Raw genomic sequence first — 27,492 nt, 5'->3', positions numbered from 1 at the left:
TGACGGGATTGGTTTTAGTAATACAGCTGATTGGTTAAGAAGGGTGCTCGAATTTCCAGACCAATAAGGGGAAGTGAATGAAACCCTGGGCAATCTCGGATTACTTTGGAAATTCAACTGAAAAAATTGCTCTGGTAGGATGATCTCGTCTTACTGACCTGTAACAGCGGCTGTATGAGAAGCTCCGCATGAAAGTTGTATTGCTTTGGAAGCTCTGAAGTGAGCGGATAGTTGAATGCGGGCGGGTACATTTACCCTTAAGATTGTCTCTCCGGACTTGTTTCTTTGGTTCATTCCGAGTTGGTTTTCTGAGTTATCGCCCATTCCAAACAGCTTTCCTTTTTCTAAAACAACAACAACAAAAATAAAACAAAAATAAAACCAAAACGAAATAAAAACAAAAACAACATGTTAAATAAATCTAGCAGGGTTCTATCACAGATGCTGCAAACTGATTGGTTGCTCTACTCGCTATCTATTTCGCGATATCTAGTGAGTATAAAGGTAGAGTGTAGGACACACGCTCCTTATGAAAGAGTTTATACTCGGGGGAAGGGGGACAGGAGGATGGAAGAAGGGGGTCGGGAGAGTGGGGAAAATCGAACATATGAAATTACTCACTTGATAAGAACACTGTGTGCTTGTCTCCACAACTTACATCAATTATCACTTGATTCCTACAGAGAGAAAAAGAGCGGACTTAAAGGAGAAAAAACTTTGAATCTCTTGTAAATTTTCTACATTTTTCTAGCTCACGTTTTTTAAGTGACTTTAAACCTAAAGTGACGCATAAGCTCCAATTCTGTTACACAAAGGAGTTTGTTTCTTGGTAATTTCCAGCCTAAAAACTCGTACATATTAGGCTGAGTTTAAGATTTTTCCAATTCTGCTCCCTTCATTCTGTTTGGTTACGTATTTAGAGTCTCTATTTGTGATTGCAACTCACACAAAGGAGCCAAATGCATCAACATTTCTTACTGTTACTTTTGACTCGACGCTTGGTAAGTTCATTGGGGCAGATATGTCATTCATTTCGGTACCTCCTCACAAATTCAACGCTCAGGTCATGTGACTCTCATAAAACAAATCAGTACTTTCAAACTCCTGTTAATTTCTACATGCTTTTAACGTTCAACCACAGTGTACCAAGCGAATGAATTCGAAAGTTTACATCTCCTATAAGTTACCTTAATTCTGCCAACGTTGACAAAGTGATCGGATTGCATGAGAGGCTCAGATTTTCCACTCCTAGTTGACTAGACCTGTTATCACCCCACGTCCACAGACATCCAGTATCTAAAACAAGAAATGACGTATAGACAATGAAGCAAATCACCGTTATGGCCTCTAAATAACTTGAAAAAAAAAAACAAAAAAACTTGTGACAATATTTTTCCCACGTTTACCACTTGCAATCCATTTCAATCTCTTTCATCCTTTACCATCCTCTTTCTTTCATAATTCATTCTCGCACCTTTTTTGTATCTGTATCTTACCAAACTAATATTTAGTAATCTCCTTTAAGTTAACGATGGTTTTCACGTGCTCAAAAATGACTCAAAATATCGCAGGTAAGAAAACTTCATCACTTTCAGGGTCTCTTGATAGACAAAAAATGAATAGGGCTGGCTCGATTTCTGAAATCTCTCCTCATCACTCCTCGGCAATTTCGATACATTCATGGCGAGATGGCGAGTTTGGATGGTTACCAAAATGTTGATTATTATAACTAAGATCTCATTATCCGAAAAGAACTTCTTCTTCATCCTGGATGAACCCTCCAGTCGGGTTACCCGGATAGAAATTAAAGTTTGCACTTTGTTCATCTCGGTTACCGACCTGACATTTCATGCAACTCATAAACATACAAAAATGGTAGGCAAAAATTCGTCGCGATAATGGAGTCAAGGGGCCCGTTTCTCAAATAAATAAATAGCAGCCCCAAAAAGCTATCTGTTTTGAGTTTTTTTTTTTTGGTCCAAAATTTCAGATCTACATGAATTCGAATTTCCCACAATAAAAATAATTGGAAAATGACACAGAGTGGACGAGTTTTCTACCTAAAAGAGTACTTCTGTTTCTTTGATTTAAATTTTTAGCTAGGGTTTCAAGAGTCTATCTCTTTAACTCGTAGTAGTTACTGCTCCTGGAATTGCTGTACTCTGTTTCCGTGTTCACATTTAGGATCAACAGTGATATCGAGAAAGGAAAAATAATGAACTGCGTTTGTGCGAACACCTTAATTACTTTTAAGATATCATAAGGAATTCTCCTAACTGTCTGCCGTACAATTCTTATGGTGTTAGTGTGGAGAATTTGGTATTAGATCAACAAATAATCCCCCAACTGATATTTTTCTTCATTCCCATCACTTGTCTGCTTGATATTGTATTGATATTGTAAGGAGAAATTCTGCTTTGGTCACTCGAGGGAGTTAAGGGTTCACCAAGAGTTCTTGACTCACCGGATAACACTGCACTGTGACGCGCTCCACAAGCCACGTACAAGATGTGATGACTCTCCAGCTCGTGTGCTCTCAATGGCTCAAAACTCATGTTGAGTCCTTTGATTCCGAGCTGGCCAAACTCGTTGTCACCAAAAGCAAGACACTGTCCGTTCTTGGTGCACACTGTGGATTTTAAAATGTACACCTGTTTAATTACTCTCCTCGCGGTTTGCTCTCCTTCAAACATTTAGGAATCTGTCATTATTTATCGTCTGGAATGGGGATCGGGAGACTTTTTGTAGGGGGGGAGGTCACATGGTTTTCAGGGGGAACAGTTGTCTGTAACAGAGTTTGAATGACAAAAAGGGGGGGAAGGAGATTAGGAGAAAACTAAAGAGCCTTACGGGGGAATCAGGTAAATTTATGGGGACAAAACCAAAATCCCCCTCGTCGATTAATAATGACCGTTCCCATAGCAACAATTCTCCAGGTTGGCCATTTGAAATCCATTACAAATCTTTTTGGTTCCTTTTTCATTCATCCTCTCCATTTCGTGCTTTTCTTTTTCAGCGAATTTAAAAATATTACTTAACTTCACTTGAGAAATCATTTTATTGAAAACGAAGAACACAGCTTTGATTTCAGTCGTTGGCGAATTAAACCTTAAAATTGGGAAAGGTTTAAAGAAACAATTTTTTTACAGAAACAAATTCTGTTCACGGCATGCTGCAAAGTGAAGCCCCCAAACCTATATAATAACGCAAATCTTCTAAAATAATGACGATGTTGTTCAAATTTCGTTGATGTTTAACAAAATGAATTTCTATAAAACTAGTAAAGTTGCCAGCTTCCTCTATTCAAGTAAGCTCCTGATAGGTGCAGACGTACTTTAGTCCTGTGCGTGATGGAAAACGTGATATAGATAGATATTTATCCCACAAGTTTACCTAGAGTATGGGCTTGTCCACAAGCCACGTGTGAAACTCGGTGTTCTTCAAGTCCTTCCACCAATCTTGGTAGTATTTCTTTTCTTGTAGCGCTCTCATATCCAAGCCTTGGACCTCCTTTGCCCCATGTGTATAATTCTCCTGTAGCTGTCAACATCAATGGAAAGTCATGTGAGCTGATCGACTGAATATTACAAAATTAACAAACCAAACAGAAACAATCACGACAGCCAATCACAACAAAGGTACGCTACGATACGAGAACTCAGACTCATTCCAGTCTATTCTCTCCTAATAGGAAGACTGCCCACTGGAAGGCTATAAGCGCGGGAAAAATCGAGTGACCAAGTTAAGATCGGTTTTAGTTCGACATGTGATTGGTTGAGAGGATGGTCCGAATTTTTTTGGCCAATCACATAGAGAAGTAGAGCAAACCACGATAACTTTCACTCTTTTAATACTCAGTTGGAAATTGCGTTAAGCTCAGGCCCTTCTTTTTTGTTTTTGTTGTTTTTTTTAATTTTGCGTAAGATAAGGCACAAAAACAAATTAAAACTATTCCAGAAACATTTCGGCTTTCATTTGGGAACTGTTTGTTTGGTTGGTTTTATGTGCCTAGACAAAGGCACAGATACATCTAACGCAGGTCCGGACAATTCTCAACAATCAAGAAGAAATTGCTCTGGGCTAGAGTCGCTTTGTCTTTTTTTCCCTTGGTTTGGTAGTCTGGACGTTTGCGCCTAAGCTTGTGTTCTTTGAGTCCCCACGTCGCCACAGGGATATGACGCGTCATTATCTTACCACAAACTGCTGCTGTGTGGAATTCGTGACACGCAATTGTCGTTATTTTCATGTCTTTCAATGATGCAACTCTGAGCGGGGTCGATCTGTCTCTAAGATGTCCTTGTCCAAGCTTGCCACCATACCCTAAACCCCAAGAAAACACTTCTCCTTCGCCTAAAAAAAAGACAAACAAAAGCGAAACAAAAGTTTATTTAAGTTCCATTGAGTATAAAAACTGACTATTGCTCTCCCTACCTACCAGCTCCGAGAAGGAGGTAGCCTACAGTGCAGGCGTCTTCTCAGGGCGTGTTAACGTTACGAGCCCGCGATCGTTTGGTTGGCACTTCACTGTTCATGCAGTGCGACTTACTTGTTAACACAACAGTGTGAGTGGTTCCACAGGCTATTTTCATCACATCCTTTGATTGCAATGCCTCTACAACTTTGGGAACATTCTCCTCGGCATTTTCACCATGCCCCAACATTCCTGTGGAGCCATTACCCCACGTGTACAGGTCAAAGGCATCTGTATATAAAAATAAAGCACAATCACTCTCTTTTAATCTCTGATCACTGCTAGTAAGTGTCGTGGGATTTCTTGGTTTTGCTTCTACACGACCTGCTCTTCTTAACATCAGAAAACTTGTTCTACCACTGACCCAACCTGATACAAACTAAAAGCACCTCTGCCATTCGTGTTTAACTCTGAGTTCTCACTGGTCATGGTAATACAGTGTTCTCCTTTTCAGGCAGTAACCGATAACATTTACCGCCTGAAGTACCCCTTATCACCGTTTAAAGTTGCTTGGAATTCTTGAAAATTCAACAGATAGAAGGATCCCTTTACCGGTTTGAAAATTTATTTTAGCTGTCACGCTTAAAATAGGGGAGAACACTGTAATACATGATTGTAAATTTATTCAAAAGGATCTTACTTAGGGTTAGGGTTATTTATTTCTGTCTTCAAAAAACCAAAGCTGCAAAGCATATACCAATATCATAAAGATACCTTCATTACGCTGTTGTCCATTTGCAGTCATGGGTTGCAAAGGGATCTAAAGAAAAGGAAATCATTTGCACACTGGTAAATGAGTGGGTCAAGTCAACCACTGTTATCTTTTTCTCCAACATGCTAAAATTATAATGTTTGAAATGAAATTTAACAAGTTGATGTCTACACTACATATGACAATGATGATAATGGGGACATGTAAGTTGCAGTGGTGACAATGACAAAAAAAAAATTGAATGATTAATTCCATATGATCATGAGTTATAATTGTATCTTTAACCCTTTAACTCCCAAGATGTAATTGTTTTTTCTCCCCTCTAGCTGTTGCATATTTTCTTGTAAAGCAGTTAGGAGAATTTGGCATAAAATCAAGATAACAACCTCTATGTGATAAGTTTGAGTATTCTTAATAGCCTTTTACTGGATGATGCATGAATATTATAGGGAGAAGTTACACATTTATCACTTCTGGGAGTTAAAGAGTTCAAGATTTCATGTGAAGGGAAATTACAAACACTGTATTTCATGACCTACCAATCAGAGAAAGTTAGGTTGTCAGGCAGTTTTGAAGTACTGTAGCATGCAGCTAACTTGTAGCGTTACTCCCATGGGAAACAAAAAGTGGTTAGAGTTAGAAGGGTTTGTTAACAGGATTGGTGTTGAATTTCAATTACCATGTTAAATGATTAATTAGGAACTGTGTTTTTACCACGATTCTTGCACAATCAACAGTCACTTCTGCGTTATTTAGTTTGTTTTATGAGAGTTTTTTAGAAAAGAATGTTTAGTTTGACAATCATTTTCTGTATTCTTTTTACTTAAATGTTTGATTCAGCAGTGATGATGTATGAAGAAATTGGATGCTGAACTCTCTTAGTGGTCAAAAGGTTACCTGAGTTCAAGTTAGATGATAGAAGATGACGAAAAAAAAAGTAGCCCAATCCAAATCCAAACCCAGTGGAAATAGCCTTTGTTCAAGTTAGCAGAGTTCTACACATACATGTTCTTTGCTATTATAAAAGGCCATTGTGCCATCTTTCACTCATTAACTTTGGCAAAATTCACTTAATTCGTAAATGCTGGGCTTTCTCTTTGTATTCTTTTCTTTGTATGTGAAGTGGCCTTTCTGGCCTTATCAACATGTGTAAAAGAATTATAACTGAGGACAGACTGTAACTAACAAATTACCACACAATCTACCCACATCATCCGTTGGTGGTACACGATGGTTATCTATCTCATCTCCATTCTTTCCACTTTTATACAATTCATCAATGACCTTTCTGTCATTAAAACCACTCACCAAGGCCTGTCAGATTAAACAAGTGTATAGTTTGAGTACTGAACAATCAAACTGTATTCTCCAATTAAACCCATAGCCACATCCCCCTTAAGACTAGAAAATAAAAGGAATGAAGTGTAAAGTCTACATACCATGAAAGTAATATTGAAGAAGAAAACAAAACTATTTTAAAAAATGGGCTAATTTGGTATGATCACCTTAGATGATGATGCAAGTTAGCAGCCATAAAAAGTTTCTAAAGCTGATGTTTTCATTGTTAGCTGTATAATATCAGAGTGAATAGATGGGATAAAGGGGGTAACTTTCTAAAGAAACTGTGGTGCTGTGTCAGTGGAAGAGTATAACAGGGAATTTCATGTTAACAACTGATTGAAAATGTAAATGTAAATTGGTCATCATAAAAGAGTTGGAAGGCTGAAGTTCCTTCACTCCGACAAAGTGCTAACACTCATAATGCCAGCCTTTCAACTCTTTACAGTGGCCAATTTACATTTTCAACTCAGTTGTTAACACTAAATTATCTGAATAGATGGAAGTCTGCTGCTATTCCCTTGACATCTAAGCTGTCCAGAAAGCTTCAAACCTCTAGAATAAAAATTAATCTTTAAAATCAGCACTCTTTATCCCAACAGTATCAATGAACACTTTTCATGCAACTACTTCATTCTCTTTTATTCTTGTTACCATCTTCTCACCAATAGTACAGCTCCACTTTCTGCATTTTAAAAAATACTCAATTCACAATCCCTCTGTTTGCTCTGAGGAAGGGCTAACAGAATATCAGCTTTAGAGACTCTTTACAGTGGCTAATTTACATTATATAATTTACATTGATAACACTACATTATCTTCCTAAACAAACCTGATGTAGCACCACAAATTCTTTAGAAACGTACCCCCTTTATCGTTAAAATATGGTTGCACAATGCTTTAATTTACAAAACTTTAAATTTTATTAAACAATTATTTTACAACAAAACATACCTGCAAACCTGATGTCCATGTATCACACTGCTGTTTGTCAAAACAAACAACATCTATTGTCTGCAAACTTTTACCAATCTTGTAAACCACAGAGAAAGACATGGACTGAAAAAGAAGAGGAAATTTTTACCTCAGACCGATTTCCAATTAAGCAGCCCAGGAAGGGCCTGATTCTCATATTTAAAATTTAACCTTTACAGGTTCATTAATTTGAAATCAAATCTTCAACTAAACAAAAAACAAATCTAAATTTTAAAACAAGAAGACAAACGAACTAAAACCAAACAAACAAAAATTGAATCAGAATTGAAAATATCACTTATGTTAAATAAAAATAACACTTGTGCATGTAATAAAAAAAATCACAGATCTCTGAGCAGAAATAACTTCATCTTTCTTTGTTGACCTTCCCACTTCCCACCATGTTGTTATCAATAGACCACAACACTGAAATGGTCTACAGAAATAAATACATACATATCTACAGTAAAGCTTGACTGAGAAAGGCTGGCCAAGGTGCTGTTCAACTCCATTAAATTAAAATGCTCAGCATTTATCAAAACATTTTATCTCTCCCATAAAGAACTTGTAGAATTATTAAAAAGTACATGTTGGTAATAGCTATGACAAAAAATTGAGATCAGTTCAATTACTTAAATAATCTATCATGAACAATCCACTTTAACTACTACAAGAACTGGAAATTTGAACCTACAATGTATCATGAACACATGAGGCAATGTAATGTAACAGAATTCATAACAAAAATTCTTTTTCTTTACCTCTCTCTGTGGAATAGGGCAGTTCTGAAATACTTTGGTCTTTTGTCCTTTTAAAAGCTCAGTCATTTGTGAAGTCGATACTATAGAGGTTACAAAATTACACTCAGGTTGAATAGCAACAGCAATTATTGCAGTGAACGTGAATTAAAATAAATCCAAGTTGAGTTTAGTTACAAATATCAGAGAAGATTCTTTATGCACAGGACTGCTCTGTAAAAAACCCAAGTTCAAAACTTGGGGTCAGTTCTGTCACACTTTGCTGTCAGAACCATAAAGTACAACTTTTTCACATACAGGCTTTAGGGACTAATTGGAAAGAGAATAGAAACACTATAATAAGGCTATCAAATTTCCCATTTGCTTTTTACATACTTTTTATATGCTTTTCACATGCGTTTGCATGCAAAGATTGTGTGCATATCATTGACCTGTTGTTTACAATAAGCATTAATGAGTTTGAAGCTTGTGCAAGATAGAGCAAATCTCATTAACTTGTATATGTAAAGAGAAGCAAACTAATTACCAGATTTTTCTCCTTTATTTTTTGGAGTTCCCCATTGTAAATGAGCGAGATCTGCAATAATAGATATTCATTAACAAGAGAAACTTTTGGAAAAGTATTTCAGTCTGTTAATGGTAAAAATGGATGGAGTTCTGTAATTCCCAGACTAATTGTTCAGTTAGTACCCATCTATAAGTTAAAGCTGGTAATCAAATAAGGCTACCTTAGAGGTATTCAACTGACAAAATTAGCATATTGTGGAAAATTCTGCAATTCTGCCATCACAAAGCAAAGCAGAAGTGATTAACATGCAACTTCTCCCTAAAATATCCACTACATTATCAAGCAAACAGGTAAAGAGAATACTCAAACTTATCAGGTAGAATTTTTTTATTATGATCAAACACCATATTCTCATAACTAGTTTACAAGGAAATGAGTAGCAGCTGGAGGGGAGATTTAATGATCAGATCTTAAGAGTTTTAAGGTTAAAACCAAGGTGTTGAAAGAAGCAAAGACATCTAATTCACAAAGAAAAGTCTGTTGAGAGAAATTTTTGTACATCAATTTATCACACTGTACCTCTTGATAATACAAACTTCTTGATCTGAGGAGTTCCCTGACAAAATAAAACAAAATAAAAAGATTATTTTAAGTAATGTAGCAAAATTAATCAATACCTTTTTCAGTCCTGTAGAATTATTTCACTTCTCCCATTAATATTTCAGACGAGAGAGATTAGAAATAAATTTGGAAAAAGTTTCCTATTCACCCCTGCCTGCCAATTCATTGGATGTCATGTTTCCTCAAACAAGCACCCACGCTGGAACAAAAGTCCTCCCTCCCCCCCCCCAAATAAGTACCCACCCCCCTTCCCTCTCCTCCCTCACTTTCTTAAATAGTACAAGCAAAAACCTGTTTCTATGACATGACACTTTACCTATAACTTTTTAAGCTTCAACTACAACGAAATCAGTACAGGTTGAAATTTTTTTATGAGCGCTCCCCTCGATTGAGCGCCCTCCTTCCGGTAAGCGCCCCTCCTTTGAGCCGAAACTATAAATAATCGCCTGGGCGCTAGCTTATTCGAGGAAATACGACTATAACATGATATCGTCTATCGCCCCATCTCAGTGACATGCGTTATCTTAAACCTAGGTAACTATGACAGGAAATACTTACATGCCGCTTGACCTTGAGCATGGCAGAACCCTTTGTCATTTTGAACAACGACAGTACTGGGGATTCCACAGAATCAGCTGAATCTGGGTTACAGCTCGCCATTTTCAGATCCAATGACCAGTTACACAATGGTTAAAAGAAACACCATCAACCTCAAATCATTTATACAACGCTTCATGTTCTATGAAACTCAATCAAAGTCTTTTTCTGGTGAATAACGGCGACAAGGGTGTACTTTTCCGGAAAATTCTTCGTTTGATTTTCCGCCATCTTGGATTCTTCAGAACATACAATGCAGTCTGGGAAGAGAATAAAATATTAGTACCCAGTCTTTTCGCATTTCATGCGCGTGTAATGTCTGCCCAACATAAACATGGCGAACTTTGAACAACTTTTTATGGATTGAGAAAGCCTTTGTTTGGAGAAAAATCCAGACGATCCATTGGAGAATGATGGAGGCATTTATTATTGATCCAGCTAGACTAATAAGTGACATAGTGGGTGGGTATTTTTTTAGACAATAGTCAATAAATTAGGAAATTCAGCCTATCTTTGCGTGGTTAAAACCCAATTCACACAGCAAATGGAATTTTTATAAGCGATTTTCACACATTTTCTCCTAATGTTCTTGTGTGGCAAAGATTCAGCGCTGATATAAAGCCGCAAATTTACAATTATAATGTAATATTATTGATGTTGTCACAGGCCATGTATGGGTGCGATAATTAATTCTTCCTATAAATTTTGTTGAACTCGTGATCAGCTCGCTTCGGTCAGACAGATTTCACACTTATATGCTTTACGTAATTTTAGTTCGAGCATGTAATTGCATGTGGAATGGCTCAATATTTTCCTTGTTTTAGATTTATTTTCGAAATCCTAAGATATGATCATGTGTTTCTGTCCCGTACTGTGTCCTTGATGTAAACTAGGTCAAAGTATGAAGCTTGCGCTGATCGATGAATCCATGCACTTTTTGCTTTATTTTTTGGCTACAAACAATTGCTTCCATGATCATCTAAATGATGAGTCATTTAATGGGGGCTTTATGACGGAGGCAGAGAACGTGTTTCCCTGGGTAATTTCTATTTTCTTGCATGGGTATGGAACAAAAATCTACTATCATCTTTAATTAAAATTGTAGGGTGTTTTGGATTTTTAGGTTGCATATCAGAATTAAGAAATGTACACCAGTCATCACAACTACCTGTGACTGATGATGAGACAATTCTTCATAAGTTTTGTGTCAAGCTTGAAACAGTTCTAAGACACGAACAGAAGGGTATGTGTCTAAAAGTACTAGATGCTGATCTATATTATTTTTTTGTTGTCTCCTTTGTTTTGTTTTTAAAATTTTAATTAATAAGTTGAGTTTCAAATCAAGCTAGAGCTCCAAAAATTTGGCTTCATTCTGGCTTGGTTCTGACATTCGCAAAAGTGCTTGATCTCTACCTCTTGTGATAGATGTCCTTCAATAGTCTAGCCCTGTTATGTCTTGGAGTGGCCAAGACAGAATTTCACCCTACAATAGCTACTGCAATATCTAGCAGACAAAAACTATCAATTAGGGGATCATTTGCCAATTGAATGCTTAATTGTCAGAACTAATGTCAAAAGAATTGTGTGGCCAACATTAATAAGAATCACTAATGAGATCTTGGTGGTGAAAATGGTTAACTATCGTTTTTTTAACCCTTTAACTCTTAAGATCTGATTGTTAATTCTCCTTTCTAGCTGTTACACTTTTCCTAGTAAATTAGTGATGAGAATTCGGTGTTAGATCAAGATGACAACTTTGAAATGATAAGTCCAAGCATTCTTGTTACCTGTTTGCTGGATATTGTATATATATTTTAAGGAGAAGTTGCATGTTAATCACTCCTGGGAGTCAAAGGGTAAACTTACAGAGGGTTTTGCTGGTTGGATATTTGATACAGAAATACAGAAAAAAATGTGCTATAAATGCGCATATATAGTATCACTGATTGTCTTTTTTTTTCCCTCAACCCAGATAAGTACTCTCTTCTTGGAGTTAGAAAGGATTACTGGAATTTTATTAGTGAATGTATTCCTAAAGATGATGGGGTACGACTTGTTCATGCCATCCCGCAGGTATTGTACACATGTATATTCAAGATAAGCTAAGTACAGGTGTTTTTTGTTGTTATCAGTTTCCATTTATTGTTGCCATATTGTAAAACAATTGGCTTTTTATGAGTCAGATTATTAGTCAGATGCATTTACATATTTATTACTATGTGCTGTGCCTCAAAAACAAAGTTTAAACAGAAAATAGCCAGTTTAAAGACAGTTTAACCACAACAGACAAAGGCAGTTCCTCCTTTCGGTAGTCACAGCATCTTCAATTGGTGAACATTTCCTTTATTAATATCACCCCTGAATGTTTGATTCAGTGGTGAAAATGTAAGAAAAAATAAGATGCTTGTTACCCTTGGGATTCAAGGGTGAAAATTTATTAAAATGTAATTAATTTGTAAAGGAAAATAATTATTCTGAAGGGTTAAGAACTAATCCACTTATTCATTAGTCAGTGAGAAAGCATCTTGCTGCAAAAAAAAGGAATATGATATATTTTGTCAATGTTAGATGTGGAGTTCATAATTTAATTTGTAGGAGTGTATATGATAAGCTAAATTATGCATATGGTTTGATTGGTTCTTACCAATGATCTATTGGAGAACAGAAGCAAAGATGAGGTCACCATTTGCTACACTCACTATTTAAAATGAATGGCTTCCATGTTGCTGTAGGTGTGTTAAGTAAAAGATCACAACTAAGAAACTTCTAAATGTAGCAAGAAATTCAGTGACACACTCAGCTGCGCCTAAGGCTTGTGTGCCACTTCTTTTTTGTAACCACATTTCGACATCATCTGCACAGCAACATGGAGTTTATTTGTAAAATATTTGACACTGTTTCATTTGAAGGTCAAGACACCTCAGGGCAAAGGACGAGCTTTTATTCGATACTCTCTGACAAAAAAGTCATTGGCTGATGCAATTCAAAGGTGCTTGGTTAAACGAAAACAACTGAGGTAGAGAATTTGAAAATATGATTATTTGCTTATTCTGTACATGTATGTATCTTTGATTCCATGTGTTATAGATTATGAGCATTCCCTGTTTTTTGGTGAAGTCCATTGTATGGGTAAAAAAAGCAAATAAAAATGATTGATGTCTGCTCACAGCTTATAACTCCCCCAAATCTGCCAACATTTGTGCTTTCCCATCTAATAAGAATGCTGCTTTGCAAGCTAGGGTTGCATTGACATTTTTTACATTGCTTTGATTAAAAAAAAAAAAAGTTTTTGTAATTGTTTAGTTAAATATGTCCCTTTATATGAAGGTTGACCAAGTATGGCAGTACTTATTTTGCTGTTAACACTTTCATTTCAGTGCATACTTTGGCCCTGAGGCAATTCTCTGCCACCCATCTTTGTCAACTGCTCTGGTTAACAAGTTGTATGACTTGAATGATCTTGAGTTTGATCTTCCTGTTGCTGGACATGAGCTGGATATTTCATGGCCAGCTTTCACAAGGTATAGTTAGTTGGTAATTATGCATGGATCAATTTGAAGTTTTAACATCCTTCCCCCTTCAGCAACCCATAGTCATAAGACTGTCCTCTGTGGCTGAGGGGTTGGGGAATTTTGAAACTTGCCTGACTGTGGTGGGGAATTTGAACCAGAGGTGTCAAGTCTTTCCATCAGAAAAAAACTATTTTATCTTTTAATATGGAGTTTTTAAAGGTAACAAGTTTACTTTTGCAAGGGAATGACATAAAAGAAAAGGTGTACAAGGTCTAGGTTTAAAGCTTGGTCAATGAGTAGAAAGTCATCGTTTCTGATTTTGCCTTTTACAAAAAAAATTGACCTATCAAATCTGTCACTTGGGTAAGGCATTTAAACAAAATTTTGGCCCCAGGGACGGAAATTCGAACAATCAGATCTTCAAAAATTCAAATACCCAGGGGGTTGCCATTGTCGTAGTGGATTTGAAATGATTGACACATTACCTATCAGAACAGGTTATAGAGGTTATACTCGTGGACAGGAATATCATCCAGCCTAACTGTTTTGTTTTGTTGTTGTAGGAGACCCTTAGGAGATCGTCAAGGCTCAGTGTCTGGTCGAAGAAGCAGTATAAGCAGTGTAACTAGTGTCGATTTAAGGGTGAGCAGCGATCCTAAATTTTTTCTAGGTTTTATTTCCGCAGTTCAAGTTTACGATATCCATATATTCACAGTTGTTCATCCATCACTACACGGTTTTATTACCTAAACCAACTTGATAACCAGCTCCTAGTTGGCTTGTTAGCTCAGTTGGTAGAACTCTGCACCGGTATCACGGAGGTCATGAGTTCAAATCCCGTTCAGGCCTGAATTTTTTTCAGGCTTTATTTTCACTACGGCATAGCAGTGTTCAGCATGCAATGATCACTCTCATCTTCATTTATTAATCTGCAGCACGAATATATGATATTCATATATTCACAGTCTTTTCTCATACTTTATCATGCTCCTTCTTTAGATTAGAAAAAATATATATTAATTCGTTTCCACAAGAAGGTTTTCCGAAAAAAGATGTTTCAACATTTGTCACCGTGGAAGAGCCCTCGTGAGGTTCGAACCTTAGACTTCGGAGTAACACATTCTTTCCTCCTTCGATTGGTTGTTGTGGTTACTTAGGTTTTGATTCCAAAATGCCTAAATGAAATCCCTGTAAATCTGTAAGCCTGATCTTTAAAATGATTGTTTCTTGGGTTAGCTCAGAATAATATCTAGGGCAAGATAACGCAGGATTTTGGGGACATGACTTAAAATCTCGAGCGACATAACTCAAGTTTTAGGCGAGATGACATTCGGTCGACTGACCGGTTACTGTTCTTTCGCCCGTCAGATTATTTTTCCAGACAAATTAAACGCAAGAAATGTATTCGTGTTCTTTTATCATTAATTATTTGTTTCGTATTCTCCGTTTAGAATGAGAGGCCCGATCCTCTGATTGGTCTAGCATCAGAAATCACCGCATTAACAACAATTTTAGGGGATGAAAATTCTCTTGGAAAGGCAGAGCGAAGTGAAGCTGGTTTCGATAATGTCAGCATTGGCGATTCAGCGGTCGATACCCCCAACATTACTGATATGACGTTGGAAATTTCTCATCTTCACCAACGGATTCTAAAATGGAAGGGTGATCTGGAATCTCAGTTGTCTAAAGCTTGTCATGATGCGAAGAAAGCGCACGACGAACGAATATTTGCTAACCAAGAACACGAGCTTAAAGTCAAACAACTGAACGAACGATACACCAATTTGACGAAAGGTGTGTCGGAAGAGATGAACACTAAATTCAAAGAATTGTCCGGGAAGTTAACAACAGCTGAAAGGGCCCTGAGTGAGAGAGAAGCCGAAATTGAAAAGCTTAAAGATGAAGTGAAGGTGTCTGTGAGTGCGTCTCACGAAGCACAAAGATCCGCGATAGAACTTGAAAGGAAGATCACGGGTTCTGAGAGAAAAAATAGCGAACTGTCTTACGAATGCGAGCAATTAAAAGAGCGATTTAAACGGAAGGACGAGATGGCTAGTGAGCTGGAAGCAAAACTTTCGGAACTTAGAGAAAAACGTAACAAACTTGAACTATCCGAAGCGGAATCGAACAAGAGAATCGCGGAGCTACAAGGAGAAATAAAAGCTAAAGAGGTCGTGTTAGAGAGAGTTCAAGAATCGTATGAAAAGCTAAACGGGATGGTGTTTGGGTCCTTTGAAGAGCTAGAATCCGAGCTGAAAAGTAGGTTAGTGGATAGAGAGAGAGGATTACAAAATCAGAGCGCTGAGAACAGACGTTTGGAGACAAGCATTGTGGAAATCAAGCAACAAAATAGAGACCTTAGTAGTAAACTTGAGGAAGCTAATGCAAAAATCGCCGACCTGGAAAACGCCAGCATTGAGACTGACACTGTTATTCGAGATTTGAAAAATCAGCTGAACTCTGTAGAACAGAACCAAGACACGTTTATGTTGGAATTAAAAGATACTCTTCAGCCAGTGGAAGGTGTGGATGTCCCGGATGGTAACCATGTGATGAAGGATTTTAGAAAAATGATTTTAAAGGTATAAAGTTTGTTTTCGGCAATACTAACAGTATGACACTTCCTACAATTAGATACTGCAATTGTTGGAACATTCAACCTCGGTCCCAAAATGTACAAGGACTCAGGCGACGTTCGTAGGGACACATCTCAAAATTCTTGTGTTCAGGTACTCCATGGAACCAAGCTAACCGGTAGGAACTTTACGCTCCGATCAGGGACGAATTTTTAGCCGGCACTGTAAGAAATATGACCCTCGTCGTGAATGGCGTGATCGTTCAAAGTTTGTTCTTAAAAGGCGAGATTGCTTGAATGCATGGTACCTAAGCTTAAAGCTTGAATTTGGCTAAGTTAAGTTTTGCCCATAGGCAGATGGTTAAACCGCCACAAAAAGTCATAACTTAATCGATTGGTCATTTCCTTGAGAACTTAAGGCTCGGTTTGATTTTTTAAAACGGTCAAAATAATATTTACCTCATGAATGAACGCAGCCCCGGAGGTTTTCTTTGTCCCTCTGTGTTTCACGAGAAAATTTAAATTGTTGAATTCTTCCTGACGGAAGTTACTTGTTATTTTAGCAAGCCAAGCATCTTGTAGCTGAAATGTCCATCCTCCATCGTCAGTTGGACGAGAGAAGTACGCAGAAGGAAAAACTGGAGGAGCATGTGGCTGAGCTGCAGGATAACATTGAAAAGAAGAAGAAACAAATCATAGAGTAGGTGTCATGGTGTTCAACACACAGGTGTTGCATGCGGGGTGTGGTAAATGGATCAAAATGATGTTTTATTGTTTATGTGCTTTCTAAAAAGGTATCATGAGTTGTTTACTATGAAAACTGACGCGTCTCAAAGTATTTAACTATTTAACTCCCATGAGTGATTAAGACAGAATTTCTCCTTACCACAATCAATAAGCAGAAAAGTGATGAGAATAAAGAAAGATATCAATTAGGGGATTATTGGTTGATCCAATGCCAAATTCTCTGAACTAACGTCGTAAGAATTGTACGACAGACATTGGAGAGAATTACTAATGGGATCTTGGGAGTTAGAGGGTTAACAATTTATGCCGCATATATTGGAAAACTCAGTGTAAATTCATGTGCGCCTGGTACTAACTTGCCATCGGGGAAGGGAATGGGGGCGGGGAAGGGAACGGGGGCGGGGAAGGGAACGGGGGCGAGGAATTGGGGGGGGCGGGGAATTGGGGGGGCAGAATGGAGTAAATCACTGTGTACTTTATTCCAGGACCGACTAGATGGTAACAGTGTTATTTCATTTTAGTTTACACGAAGAAGTGGACACCTCTCGCAGGAGAATTACGTTTATTGATGAAGAAAAAGACATCCTTGAAAAGGTATGAATTTTCTTGATCACGTTCTTTTTCTAAGGAAATTATCGCAATATGACCAGGTGATTATCGCGTTAATTGCGAGGTCATTAAAAATTGTCAAACACTTATGAAAAAAATACATCGAGGCTGGTATGACGCGTTGTGTTGTCTCTTCCAAGACACATTTCAGATTCTTTTTGGAAATTTCAAGCAAACACGTTCAGCATTGCGCTCTAAGTCCGGTTCGCGAATTCATGATGTTAGCCGTTTGGCTCTTTATCGCAGAAGGATTCTCAACTGCACGTTCACGAGTTACAGTTTATGCCAAAAAAAGTTGCGATGTCCTCTTGTCTTTGAGCTTCCAGCCTAACAGGAAGCACTGCATTCTCTCTCTCCAGGAAAAACTTAAGGCAGATAACAGACTGGCAGAGCTGGAGGAGTCCGAGGAGACTCTGCAGTCCAATATCTCTTTCCTTGCAGAAGAAAAATGCAAAGTCCTCGATGAATTGACACAACTGAAGGGAATTAGAGAAGAAGAGGAAAAACTCAGATCGGAGGTGCATGACGAACTCGAGTCCCTGAAAGCCCAGCTTGGAGACACGGCGCAGTCCAAACAGAAGCTAGAAAACGAACTGGCAACTATCACAGACTCTCTTCAAACTATGGATGCCGAGAAGAAAGATCTAGATGGCCAACTGAGATCGCTGGAAGAGAAAATGTCTTCTGTACACGACGAGAGAATCGGCCTTGAGCACGAGTTAGATGTTGCCAAGGAACAATTGGAGGCAGCCAATGAGGCGAGAATTCGAGCTGAGCAGAGTCAGGTCAGGTCGCAGGAGCAACTGGAGAGCCTGCAGTGCATGATGGATCAGGAGATCGCAGCGCTTAAATTTCAACTCAGCTCGGAGACTATGAAGTATGAAACAGAGCTTAAGGTAAGTTCTATACTTTTCTATTAAACGATCGATGAAAAATGCCAGAAGGAGAGAGAGAGAGTGTTTAGAACGTTCACACAATACGGTTCACACCACTCATTTTCAAGGATTTGTGGTGAACATAATCTGTTTAGGGGGTACACGGTAGATAGCTGGACACTGAAAGCGGCTAATTTGTTATCATTTGAAGCAGGACATGAAGCTCCAGTAGCTCCTGTACACAGATCATTAACGGTATAGGAATATACGATTTATTGGGACCTTGCCAAGGAAAAACTCAACCACTTTAGTCAATTTCTATCCTTTTGCGTGTCAGACATTTTTTTCCAACTTTGCTTCCTAACGAGGTGAACAACATCCACCTTTAACCTAAGAAACACTCGATACAAATTTGAAATTACAATGGAAAGTGCACAAACATTTGTAAGGATAGTTGTGTTTTTTGTTCCCAGGCTCGAACAATAAACTCTGCTAGTTCCTCTCTTCAAGGGGTATACTGTAGATTCGGGAATCGCCAAATACTGTGACGTGGAAAATCCGACAAAACTTCCGCAGGTCACCTGCTTTGAACTCGCGTTTTGTCTTTAGCGGAGAGGTAGCAATAGTCTTGGCTCGTTCAGTCCGGGCAGGCTGCTTTACTCTGAGTAAGCTATTACTAAGTCAAGTTCTGCATTTTAGACTTTGTCGCAACAAATCCAAGAGTATAACGGCGTGAAAGAACGTTTATCAGAACAGGGCGAAATGATCACAGACCTGGAGAACCGCTTAAAAGAACGAAATGATACCCTGCAACACGACAAGCATAAATACGTGACGGAAATAAAACATCTACGAAGCGAGGTAGGTGGGCTTGACTGAAACTGGGATAAGCGCGTACAACGGCCAACCACAAGGTATTCGAGGCTCAAAAGTTATGTTCCATCAGTTAGTTTCAGTGTGTGTCGAAAAGACTGAGCGAACACAATGATGATTAATTGCGAGAATGTTACGTAATTGTTTTTGTTCGTGGCTTTCGCTTTTTGCTTAGCTAAGCTTTCGCGTCCTCTTAATCTTTTTTTTACCTTCGTTAACCCTTTAACTCCCATGAGTGACCAAGACAGAATTTCTCCTTACAATATCAATACAATATCAACCGGATTAGTGATGAGAATTAAAAAATCAATTTGGGGATAATTAGTTGATCCAATACTAAATTCTCTGAATTAACGTTATATGAATTGTATGGTTGACAGTAGGGAGAATTACAAATTTGATCTTTGGTCATATATTGTGAGCAAGACTTTTTCCTGATCCAATGAAGTATTGGTAGTAGTGTTGGACACTGGGCCCAAACGTAGTTGAGTTTTGATTGACACTGCACGTGACTGCAGTCACACATGTTGCTTTGAGGTAGTGTTTTTCTTAGAGAAAAAGGTGTGAGAGAAAAAAACTGTAGTGTTTATAGCAAGAAAACCTGTGATTATGACTAAACTTCTTTTGCCACGGAGGTATTCCCGAAAACAGTGTTAAAGTGCTTTCTGAAGGATCTCTTAGTTTAACTTGTGGGCTCTGAGAGTTATGGGTTTGAGACCTGACCAGGTCATTATGTTGTGTTCTTGGGCAAAACACTCGACTGTCGTAGTGCCTCTCTCCACCCAGGAGTATGGAGAATTATAAGGGAAGCCCGGTGAAATGCTGGGGTGGGGGTTAAACCCCCCCCCCAGGGGGTTACCCCGAGGGGAATAGTGATACTCCCAGCAGTTCCATGCTAAGGAAACCGGAATGAGCTCCGCCTGGGTTAACCATTTAGCTCGAGTTTGTCCTTAACCTATTTAATTTCGATGTTTTTATCCTGCTTTCCGCTTAAGGTGCAACAATATAAAAGTGGATTTGACGAAAACAAGCTTAGACTGCGCGCATTGGAAAATGAGCTTCTCCTGGCTGCCAAACAGTTAGAGGAGGAACGCTCCAGACAAAGAGAACTGAAGAAAAAGGTGGAAGAATACGAAGAAGAAAAAGGTGTACACAGTCTTCGATACGAAAAAAAGATTTCCCAGTTCAAAGAAGACATGGATGAGTTGAAAAAAAGGCTGATAGAATTAACAAGGTATAGCGATTGAAAGATTCTTTTTGGCTAATAGATATTTGTCTTGAGAGTAGAAGTGTTGGTTTACCAGTGAGCGTGTTGGACTTAGCATTTTAAGGTCCGGGTTCGAGGCCGCGCTGAGTCATTGTTTGGTGTTCCATGCCGTGCTATGGAAATATACATACAATGCATTTCTGTACCAAGACCGTATAACTGTGCAGGTGGGAAGGGGGGGGGGGGTGTTTAGTAAACTTACATAATTCCGCGCGGATAACCTTTTGGTGTTCCAGGGCTCTAGAAAATTAACGTTTTCTGTGGAGATAGTATGTCAATCTGTAAACGTTATCGGGAAGAAATGAATGGCAGCAAGTATTTACTCAAATAAGTAATTGGCATTAAATTGAAACAAAAGCAACATATGTGAATATGAAAGTGATCTTCGCAGTAACAAACACTAATTAAGCAGTAGTGAAAATAAGGCCTGAAAAAAATTCAGGCCTGTACGGGATTTGAACCCATGACGTCTGCGATACCGGTGCAGCGCTCTACCAACTGAGCTAACAAGCCAACTGAGAGCTGGTCATTATGTTGGTTCCAAATAAATCCGTGAAGTGGTGAATAAACGACTGTGAATATATGAAAGATATATATTTGAACTGCGGATAAAGCAGTTAAAATGTATCTAATTAACGGTTATTTCTTGGCATTTTCCTTGTAGCTGCCATACATTTCCTTATATCCAGGATAATTGCTTTGAGTTATGTTAAGATGATACCCACTGCAATGATTCGGCAAGAAGAAGGTACACGTTAATCACTTTTGATTTTCTTTAGAGAAAAAGCGGAGTTATGGAAGAAAGCGGATGACATGGAGCACGAGATCAAGGTGAAAGCGGACGACAGATGGATGGACGATAGTGAAGTTTCTCACTGCCTCAGTTGTAAAGCTGAGTTTTCGTTCCTCTTGAGAAAGGTGTGCTCGTGAACGTAAATTTTATTGAACTGAAAAATAGAAAAATCGACTTCATCCTGACCGGGTCACTGGATACACGTTTCTGAAGCGCGACACTTTTAATCAGACGAAATAGTTGAATGCATGTCTTGATCTGAAGTAAAGTCTAATCTTGGCCTTCTGGTGAACACTGCTCTGCCGCAGACTTGAAGGTAGACTAAGCTTTTCCTGAATCATTATCCTGGAACAATCCAATTCTACAACAAAAACGACCGCAATTTTATGTAGTAATCCACTTCTGCAAGTGCTGTAATATTTCAGGAATACGATCATTGATTTGCGATAAAATTAAAACAATGATGATGGTACATTTTGAGAAGTTAGATAAAGACTTAAAAATCCAAAAAAATTCTCTCTTTATCAAAGAAAGAGTGCAAGCCTTCCTTTCCTGTTCGAAAAATAGTCACGAAGAAAGACGCCTTTTAGGGGGAAGGTGGGAAGCTGCTTTTTTATTAATGTTTATTTCTGTTCTTTTCAGCATCATTGTAGAGTGTGTGGTCGTATTTTTTGTCACAACTGCTCCAACAATTGGGTTCAAACCCCTCACAGCAGGTATGTCCGGTTTGTTACTTGTACAGCGCTAGAGTATGAAAGGCAAAACCAAATTAATTACAACTGTCAATCTGCGCAAATGTAAACGTTAGAAAAGAGCTAATAAGAACTGGAGGCAAATTGACGCTAACTTCCTCAAGCAAACGTGAGTGACCAGTACGAGATTAGTTGAAGTTTAATATTTGGTTGTTTGAGGAAGTGGTTCGCAATTTCCTCACCAGTTGCAGAGTAGACTAACATAGGGGTTATGAATTGCGAGCTTTAAAGACTCTATTCAAAATCAGAAAACCGTGAGCTGGTACATAAAAGTTCCGTTTTTTAGCCTGTAACCTTGTTTGGCTCCAACTTCCAGTGTTAATGTTAGGAAGCCGGGTTATGCTCCGGCCGACGTAGTTATCGCAATGTAATTTCTTTTTTCTGATTTAGAAAACTCCGTCGTGTTTGTGAAGATTGTTCAAAATCCGATAAACGGCTTAATGCTCAACTTGTGGGAAAACATTCAGACGTGGACGACGATCCGACATCAGACGTCAGTGATTTGCAGTCAAATCGGAGGGAAAGCCTGCTGAGTTTCCAGGATGACGAAGGGGGCCTGGGCGCTGATGACGACCCTCAGCCTGGTGCGTGACACAATTCGCTTAGTGTAGCGCCTATTGGTTTTTTTTTTGGTCGCACATCAGTAGATTAGCGTAGCAAGTAAATTATCAGTGTTTCGTAACAAAGAGAGACCAGGAAATTGATTTTTAGAAAGACGTGAAAATTTTCCCAACTCGTTACTACATATTCTGTTGGGTATAGGTCCAAAGAATGAGGCAGTTTAAGGAGGATATTTCTTCTCTTTGGTGCACTTGAGGAATATGGCTGTGATGACAAATCTCTATATTTATAAGCACCTGGCTTATTTTTGAGCGCGATTGATAAACGCTTTGCCTTAGCCTACATACCTACCTTTCTCTTCTTGTTCTAATCTATTCTGTAATTTCCATGGTAACTTATTAGGTCCCAGTACCTCTGGTGTAGTTCTCCCGGGTTGTCCCCAGTCCACCTCCACTCCTAAAAAATCCGACAGAAAAGGAAGCAGCGATAAAGAGCGCAGCCAAAGTGTGACAAGTGGTGAGAATCACAAATACACCACCTTGAAAAGTGCCAAGAAGTCCGCAGCCAAAGAAGCAGCCAAAAAATCTGTGGAAGAAAAACCTGAGCCTGACCATTCATCAAAGGAGGAAGAAGAAGAAGAAGAAGAATATGAGTTTTTGGAGGAAGGAGACGAACAAGCGTTTGAACAGCCGCAAGCTCAAGTGGTTATCTGTGAAAGTGACGTTAGAGAAGACTTGGCGGTACCAGCGTTGAACGAGGAGCCGGGACCGTTTTGGCACGTAACTGTACCCCCAGGAAAACGTCATTTGATTCCAGTACTGGTCGGAACTCAAGGAACGTCGCTATCGTGGAAGTTTTCGACCGAAAAAAGGGTGAATTAATCTATGTAGCGCTGTTACGCCTTTAAAATTCAGAGGAATCGAGCTGAGAGAATGGGGCTGGTTTCAGGGGGGAACAAAGATTATCTTTGGGGTATGAAGGACATAAGCTTTAAGGGAGGGATGCAGGCTGACAATAATGGTGGATGGGTTTGAATACTTTTGAACTAAACGTTGTCATTACGTTATAGAGCATACGCTTTGGAGTTGCCTTCAAACTCTCGGAGACAAAGAAGGACAGTGAGTGCGAGGTAGGAGATCGTGTCATTTCATCGGTGTTACTTACTTGCATCCAGAAAACCAAAAGAGGGGCGAACCTGGACCATTTTGCGGCAGCAGATATAACATTTAAGGCAATAAAATTCAAAAATTACGGAAGCAGATGAGACCTCGTGCTGCCTTGAAAGGCGCATACATTAACAGATGGAATAAAATACCATAAACACCGGCATATCACCGGGTTTTGAAGCTCAAATTTTGGGGGGAAAAAGTTTCTCAGAAAAATTGTTTTAAAGCAGTAGAAAGTTAACTCAAAAGTTTCGCTGTAGTGTTTCGTAAAGTCATCGATCCATCGTTCGACTCTTTATAGTTGAAAAAAAGTAAAACTGTATACCGCCCTGGACATATGAGAAATGTTTTCTTTGATACTTTTGACGAGTGCATTTTCATTTTTTAAGCGTTCTTTTGATCGCTAACAAGCAATAACCAACATGCTTACTATTATGAAACTTACCAACTTGGCGATAGAGGAAGGACCTGACACAAGAATTGTGTGATTGATTTGTGGGACTGGGTCGAGAAAGAACAGAAAAGATGGCGTCATATTACCGTTTTAACTTTAAGAAGTTTATCGGCAACAAAAGCACACTAAATAGGTAACAAAAGCATACTAATTCAAGATGAGTGAGAAGTTTAAGGAAAAAGAGAAGCACTGTAGCTTGATCCTCCTTCAAAACCTTTAATTAGATTTTAAAAAATGTCGCCGATGCACCGCCGGCACATCACCGACACACAACAGACGTTTCTCATTAATTCAGAAGGAAACTAATTGGTAATGCGTCGGCCGACGCGTTGAACAATGCATCGAATGATGTGTTGTCTGGATCGGAGTCATCATCCTACCCCATTAAAACAAGGTAATCCTTTTAAACGATGAAACAATAGCATGAGCGTATTCTTGCTCTTCAAAACGTGGCGATCCTCATACTCATTCATCTATTAATTTCCCAATCTTCTTTTTACTTTCATATGTCGGTGTTAATTTCCTTTTTTGATTTGGGGAGACGTGGTAGTTCAAGCGTTGTGTTCCATTTCGTACTACTGCGCTTCTCTCCTATATTTCTGTTTCTGACGTCAGATATGCTTACCTCTCTCCAACAGACCGTAGTGCCTTTATCTCAGTGTAATTCTCAGCAAATTTCCATCAAGGGTGAAATAACAGACGTTTCTCCTGGAGTATATGTGCTTGTATTCGATAACACCTTCTCCAGGTTAGTTCTTTTGCCATACATTTAATTTCAAGTTTCTTTGCTTCCGACAAAGCACGCCATGACGTGCATGCCATGCGTATTTTTAGGCCGTTTGGGTGGTTAACCCTTCAACTCCGCAAGATCTGATGGTTAATTCTCCTCTCTAGCTGCTACACATTTCCTTGTACATTAGTAACGAAAATTTGGTGTTAGATCAAGAGAACAACTTCTGCCTGATAAGTATTCTCTTTATCTATATGTTGGATAGCCGACGGATATTACAGTGAGAAATAACATGTTAATCACTTTTGGGAGTTAAAGGGTTAAGAACTGATTATCTCTATGCTATTTTTGAGCAGCTTTATTTGATTGGCAAAGCTAAAGAAGTCAGAGTGATTTCAGAAAAGGGAAGACTTGAAGCGCGAATATAGGCTTAGCAGAAAAGTGCTTGCTCTGCGACTTCAACATATAACCTTGGACTCGTCCATTCTTTCTCTCCCACAAGATAGCTTGTCAAGGACACTTGTTATAGTAAATTTCAGGAGTTTCATTTCTCCTTTTCCCTTTGCAATTTCCCGGACAAGTGTTCTTGTCAAGTCACCTTAACTAGTAAGATTTGAAAGGGGTAAAATGCCAGAGAAACTGTGGTGCAGCGTCGTTGTGAGGTATTACACAATTATTTGGTTTTATCAACAGAGTTGACGAAGAGCTTGGGGCTCTAAACGTCAGTTTTAGAACGGTGGCCAATTTACATCATCAACTTGGTTAACAAAGCCAAATTATCTATCAATGAAATATCAGTCCTTGATTAGAATTTCGTCAGAAAAGTGTCCTTATTCAAAGGCTGGCCTTTCGACCTTTGTCTAGACACTAATTTGTTTGTTTTCATTGAAGATTTACGTCCAAGCGTTTATTTTGCTTTTCGATCTTTGTCTAGAGACTAATTTGTTTGTTTGTTTGTTTTTTTCATTCAAGATTTACGTCCAAGCGTTTATTTTGCATGGTGCAAGTTGAACAAAAGGATAATGAACACGACTGTCTCACGTAGAAAAAGGAAACAGATATAATGTATTTTTATATTAGTGATGATGTTTTAAATTCTTAGATGTTTTAATAGAACTATTTCTAAACAATTTTAGCGCCATTTCTTTTAGCTAGTGATGGAAAAAGTTGGTGTTTTTAGAAAATGGATTTTAGGATATCTCTTAAAGAGTAAACTTTTTAAATGACCCAAGTTTTTACTACTAATAAAAGCTGTAAGTTTTTATTCTTAATTTTAAATCTAGCGTAACTTAAACCCTTAAAAAAATTCTTCAATATACTGTGGTAATGAACATTATTACCACAGTACATTGAAGAAATGTTTTTTAAGGTTTAAGTTACCTTAAGTAATAGTAATAATACTTTTTACAGCGGTAATATTATAAGTCAAGTGAGATATATTTGGCAAAAGAGCCTTACATTCAACTACTGAACTAAAAAACTTGAAATGTGTCTGTCCATACGCACATTTGTTCAAGCTTTATGATCTTCCTTAAAACACTATGATTCGGTTCAGATACTGATCTTTTCATTTGTTGAATAGATATTAATCCATTTTACCGTATTTTGACGGTAGTCTCTTTTTTGCTTCAACATGAAAGAAAACTTTTTTTTTATTTTGGACGATGTGAATCCGACTTGTGCAAAGTTTAGTGCCTGAACCGGGCCAAGTCCTTTTTTTTTTTTTTTTTTTCAGCCATCTGTCGTACTTAGCTACAATGAGTGGCAAAAAGCCTAGCACGCTTTAACTCTTTTTGAATTTTTTTTTCTATAACAGTTATCTCTCCCTCTGCCCCATAACAGTGTCGCCTGGTATTGTTAACAAAATAGTCACTAATTTATTGCAACATTGTTTAGGGTGCAAGGTTGGGACTTTCAAGAAACATGAAACAATTTGTTTTTACTATTTTGAGTGGAAATTTTCAACCACCTACTGGCGGGAAATTAAACGGAGTGATGAAACCTTTTTGTTCTCGACTGTAAATGCATGAAAATCATATACGCGAACTGCGGTTGAAGAAACGAATATGGAAGCGATCCTCGCAGTTATGAGCATTACTTAAGAAGTAGTGAAAGTATGGCCTTAAAATAGTTCAGGCCCTTATGGGATTTGAACCCATGACCTCTGCGTTACCGGTGTAGCGCTCTACTAGTTCCCAGCTCCCAGTTGGCTTGTTAGCTCAGTTAGTAGAGCGCTTCACCGGTATCGCAAAGGTCATGGGTTCAAATCCCGTACGGGCCTGATGTTTTTTCAGGCCTTATTTTTACTACTACTTAAGTAGTGCGTTCATAACTGAAAGCATCGCTTCCATATTCATTTTTCTTCTCGTCTTATTCAGTTATAGTATACTCTTGCAGGAGCATAGTACTTAATGGGCTCCTGAATTTGGTGAGACATTACAGGTAGTTGGGTAAATTATTCAACCGTGAACACCAGTGAAATTGATCGGTGTTCACTTTATTCATAGTAAAGTGTTGCTACCAGAGGGAAATATTTTTATGCAGTGTTGTTACGTCTTCTGTGGGTTTTTTTGAAGTAAAAGACTATTTGTTGTTAAA

At 38.3% G+C, this 27,492-nt stretch overlaps 2 protein-coding genes across 2 annotated transcripts in view; one reads left to right on the top strand and one right to left on the bottom strand.

The window, feature by feature from the left end:
- Positions 1–10,396, bottom strand: part of LOC113679437 (uncharacterized) — a 13,319-nt gene extending 2,923 nt beyond the window's left edge. The window contains exons 1-14 of the mRNA XM_027196394.2: positions 9,942–10,396; positions 9,342–9,378; positions 8,781–8,831; positions 8,258–8,337; positions 7,476–7,580; positions 6,393–6,497; positions 5,186–5,231; positions 4,547–4,702; positions 4,195–4,350; positions 3,394–3,540; positions 2,465–2,629; positions 1,188–1,296; positions 622–677; positions 159–344 (exon numbers count right to left, since the gene is read on the bottom strand). Of these exons, the coding sequence (XP_027052195.2) occupies positions 159–344; positions 622–677; positions 1,188–1,296; positions 2,465–2,629; positions 3,394–3,540; positions 4,195–4,350; positions 4,547–4,702; positions 5,186–5,231; positions 6,393–6,497; positions 7,476–7,580; positions 8,258–8,337; positions 8,781–8,831; positions 9,342–9,378; positions 9,942–10,043 (1,501 nt within the window). The 5' untranslated portion in view covers positions 10,044–10,396. The remainder of the gene's footprint in view (positions 1–158; positions 345–621; positions 678–1,187; positions 1,297–2,464; positions 2,630–3,393; positions 3,541–4,194; positions 4,351–4,546; positions 4,703–5,185; positions 5,232–6,392; positions 6,498–7,475; positions 7,581–8,257; positions 8,338–8,780; positions 8,832–9,341; positions 9,379–9,941) is intronic.
- LOC113679435 (FYVE and coiled-coil domain-containing protein 1) lies at positions 10,272–27,492 on the top strand. Its single transcript, XM_027196392.2, has 19 exons — positions 10,272–10,442; positions 11,104–11,223; positions 11,953–12,053; positions 12,890–12,996; positions 13,358–13,501; positions 14,056–14,134; positions 14,944–16,074; positions 16,631–16,767; positions 17,336–17,408; positions 17,783–18,319; positions 18,998–19,159; positions 20,167–20,405; positions 21,218–21,356; positions 21,874–21,947; positions 22,374–22,567; positions 22,947–23,416; positions 23,614–23,673; positions 24,803–24,912; positions 25,867–27,492. Exons 1-19 carry the CDS (start codon positions 10,391–10,393, stop codon positions 25,937–25,939), a joined length of 4,002 nt encoding a protein of 1,333 aa, XP_027052193.2. The 5' UTR covers positions 10,272–10,390; the 3' UTR covers positions 25,940–27,492.

The sequence above is a fragment of the Pocillopora damicornis genome, chromosome 9, assembly GCF_964200805.1.
Source record: "Pocillopora damicornis chromosome 9, jaPocDami1.2, whole genome shotgun sequence".
In the NCBI taxonomy this organism is placed as follows: Eukaryota; Metazoa; Cnidaria; class Anthozoa; order Scleractinia; family Pocilloporidae; genus Pocillopora; species Pocillopora damicornis.
The sequence above is the reverse complement of the archived record's forward strand: the minus strand, read 5'-3'. Positions and strand labels throughout refer to the sequence as shown.

What these genes read in the sequence shown, in the direction of transcription:
- LOC113679435 (XM_027196392.2), top strand. Translation starts at nt 10,391, where the DNA reads ATGATGGAGGCATTTATTATTGATCCAGCTAGACTAATAAGTGACATA. An exon ending in AAGAAGAAACAAATCATAGA is followed by an intron (nt 16,768 to 17,335) that starts GTAGGTGTCATG and finishes ATTTCATTTTAG; the next exon opens with TTTACACGAAGAAGTGGACA. An exon ending in AGGCTGATAGAATTAACAAG is followed by an intron (nt 20,406 to 21,217) that starts GTATAGCGATTG and finishes GATTTTCTTTAG; the next exon opens with AGAAAAAGCGGAGTTATGGA.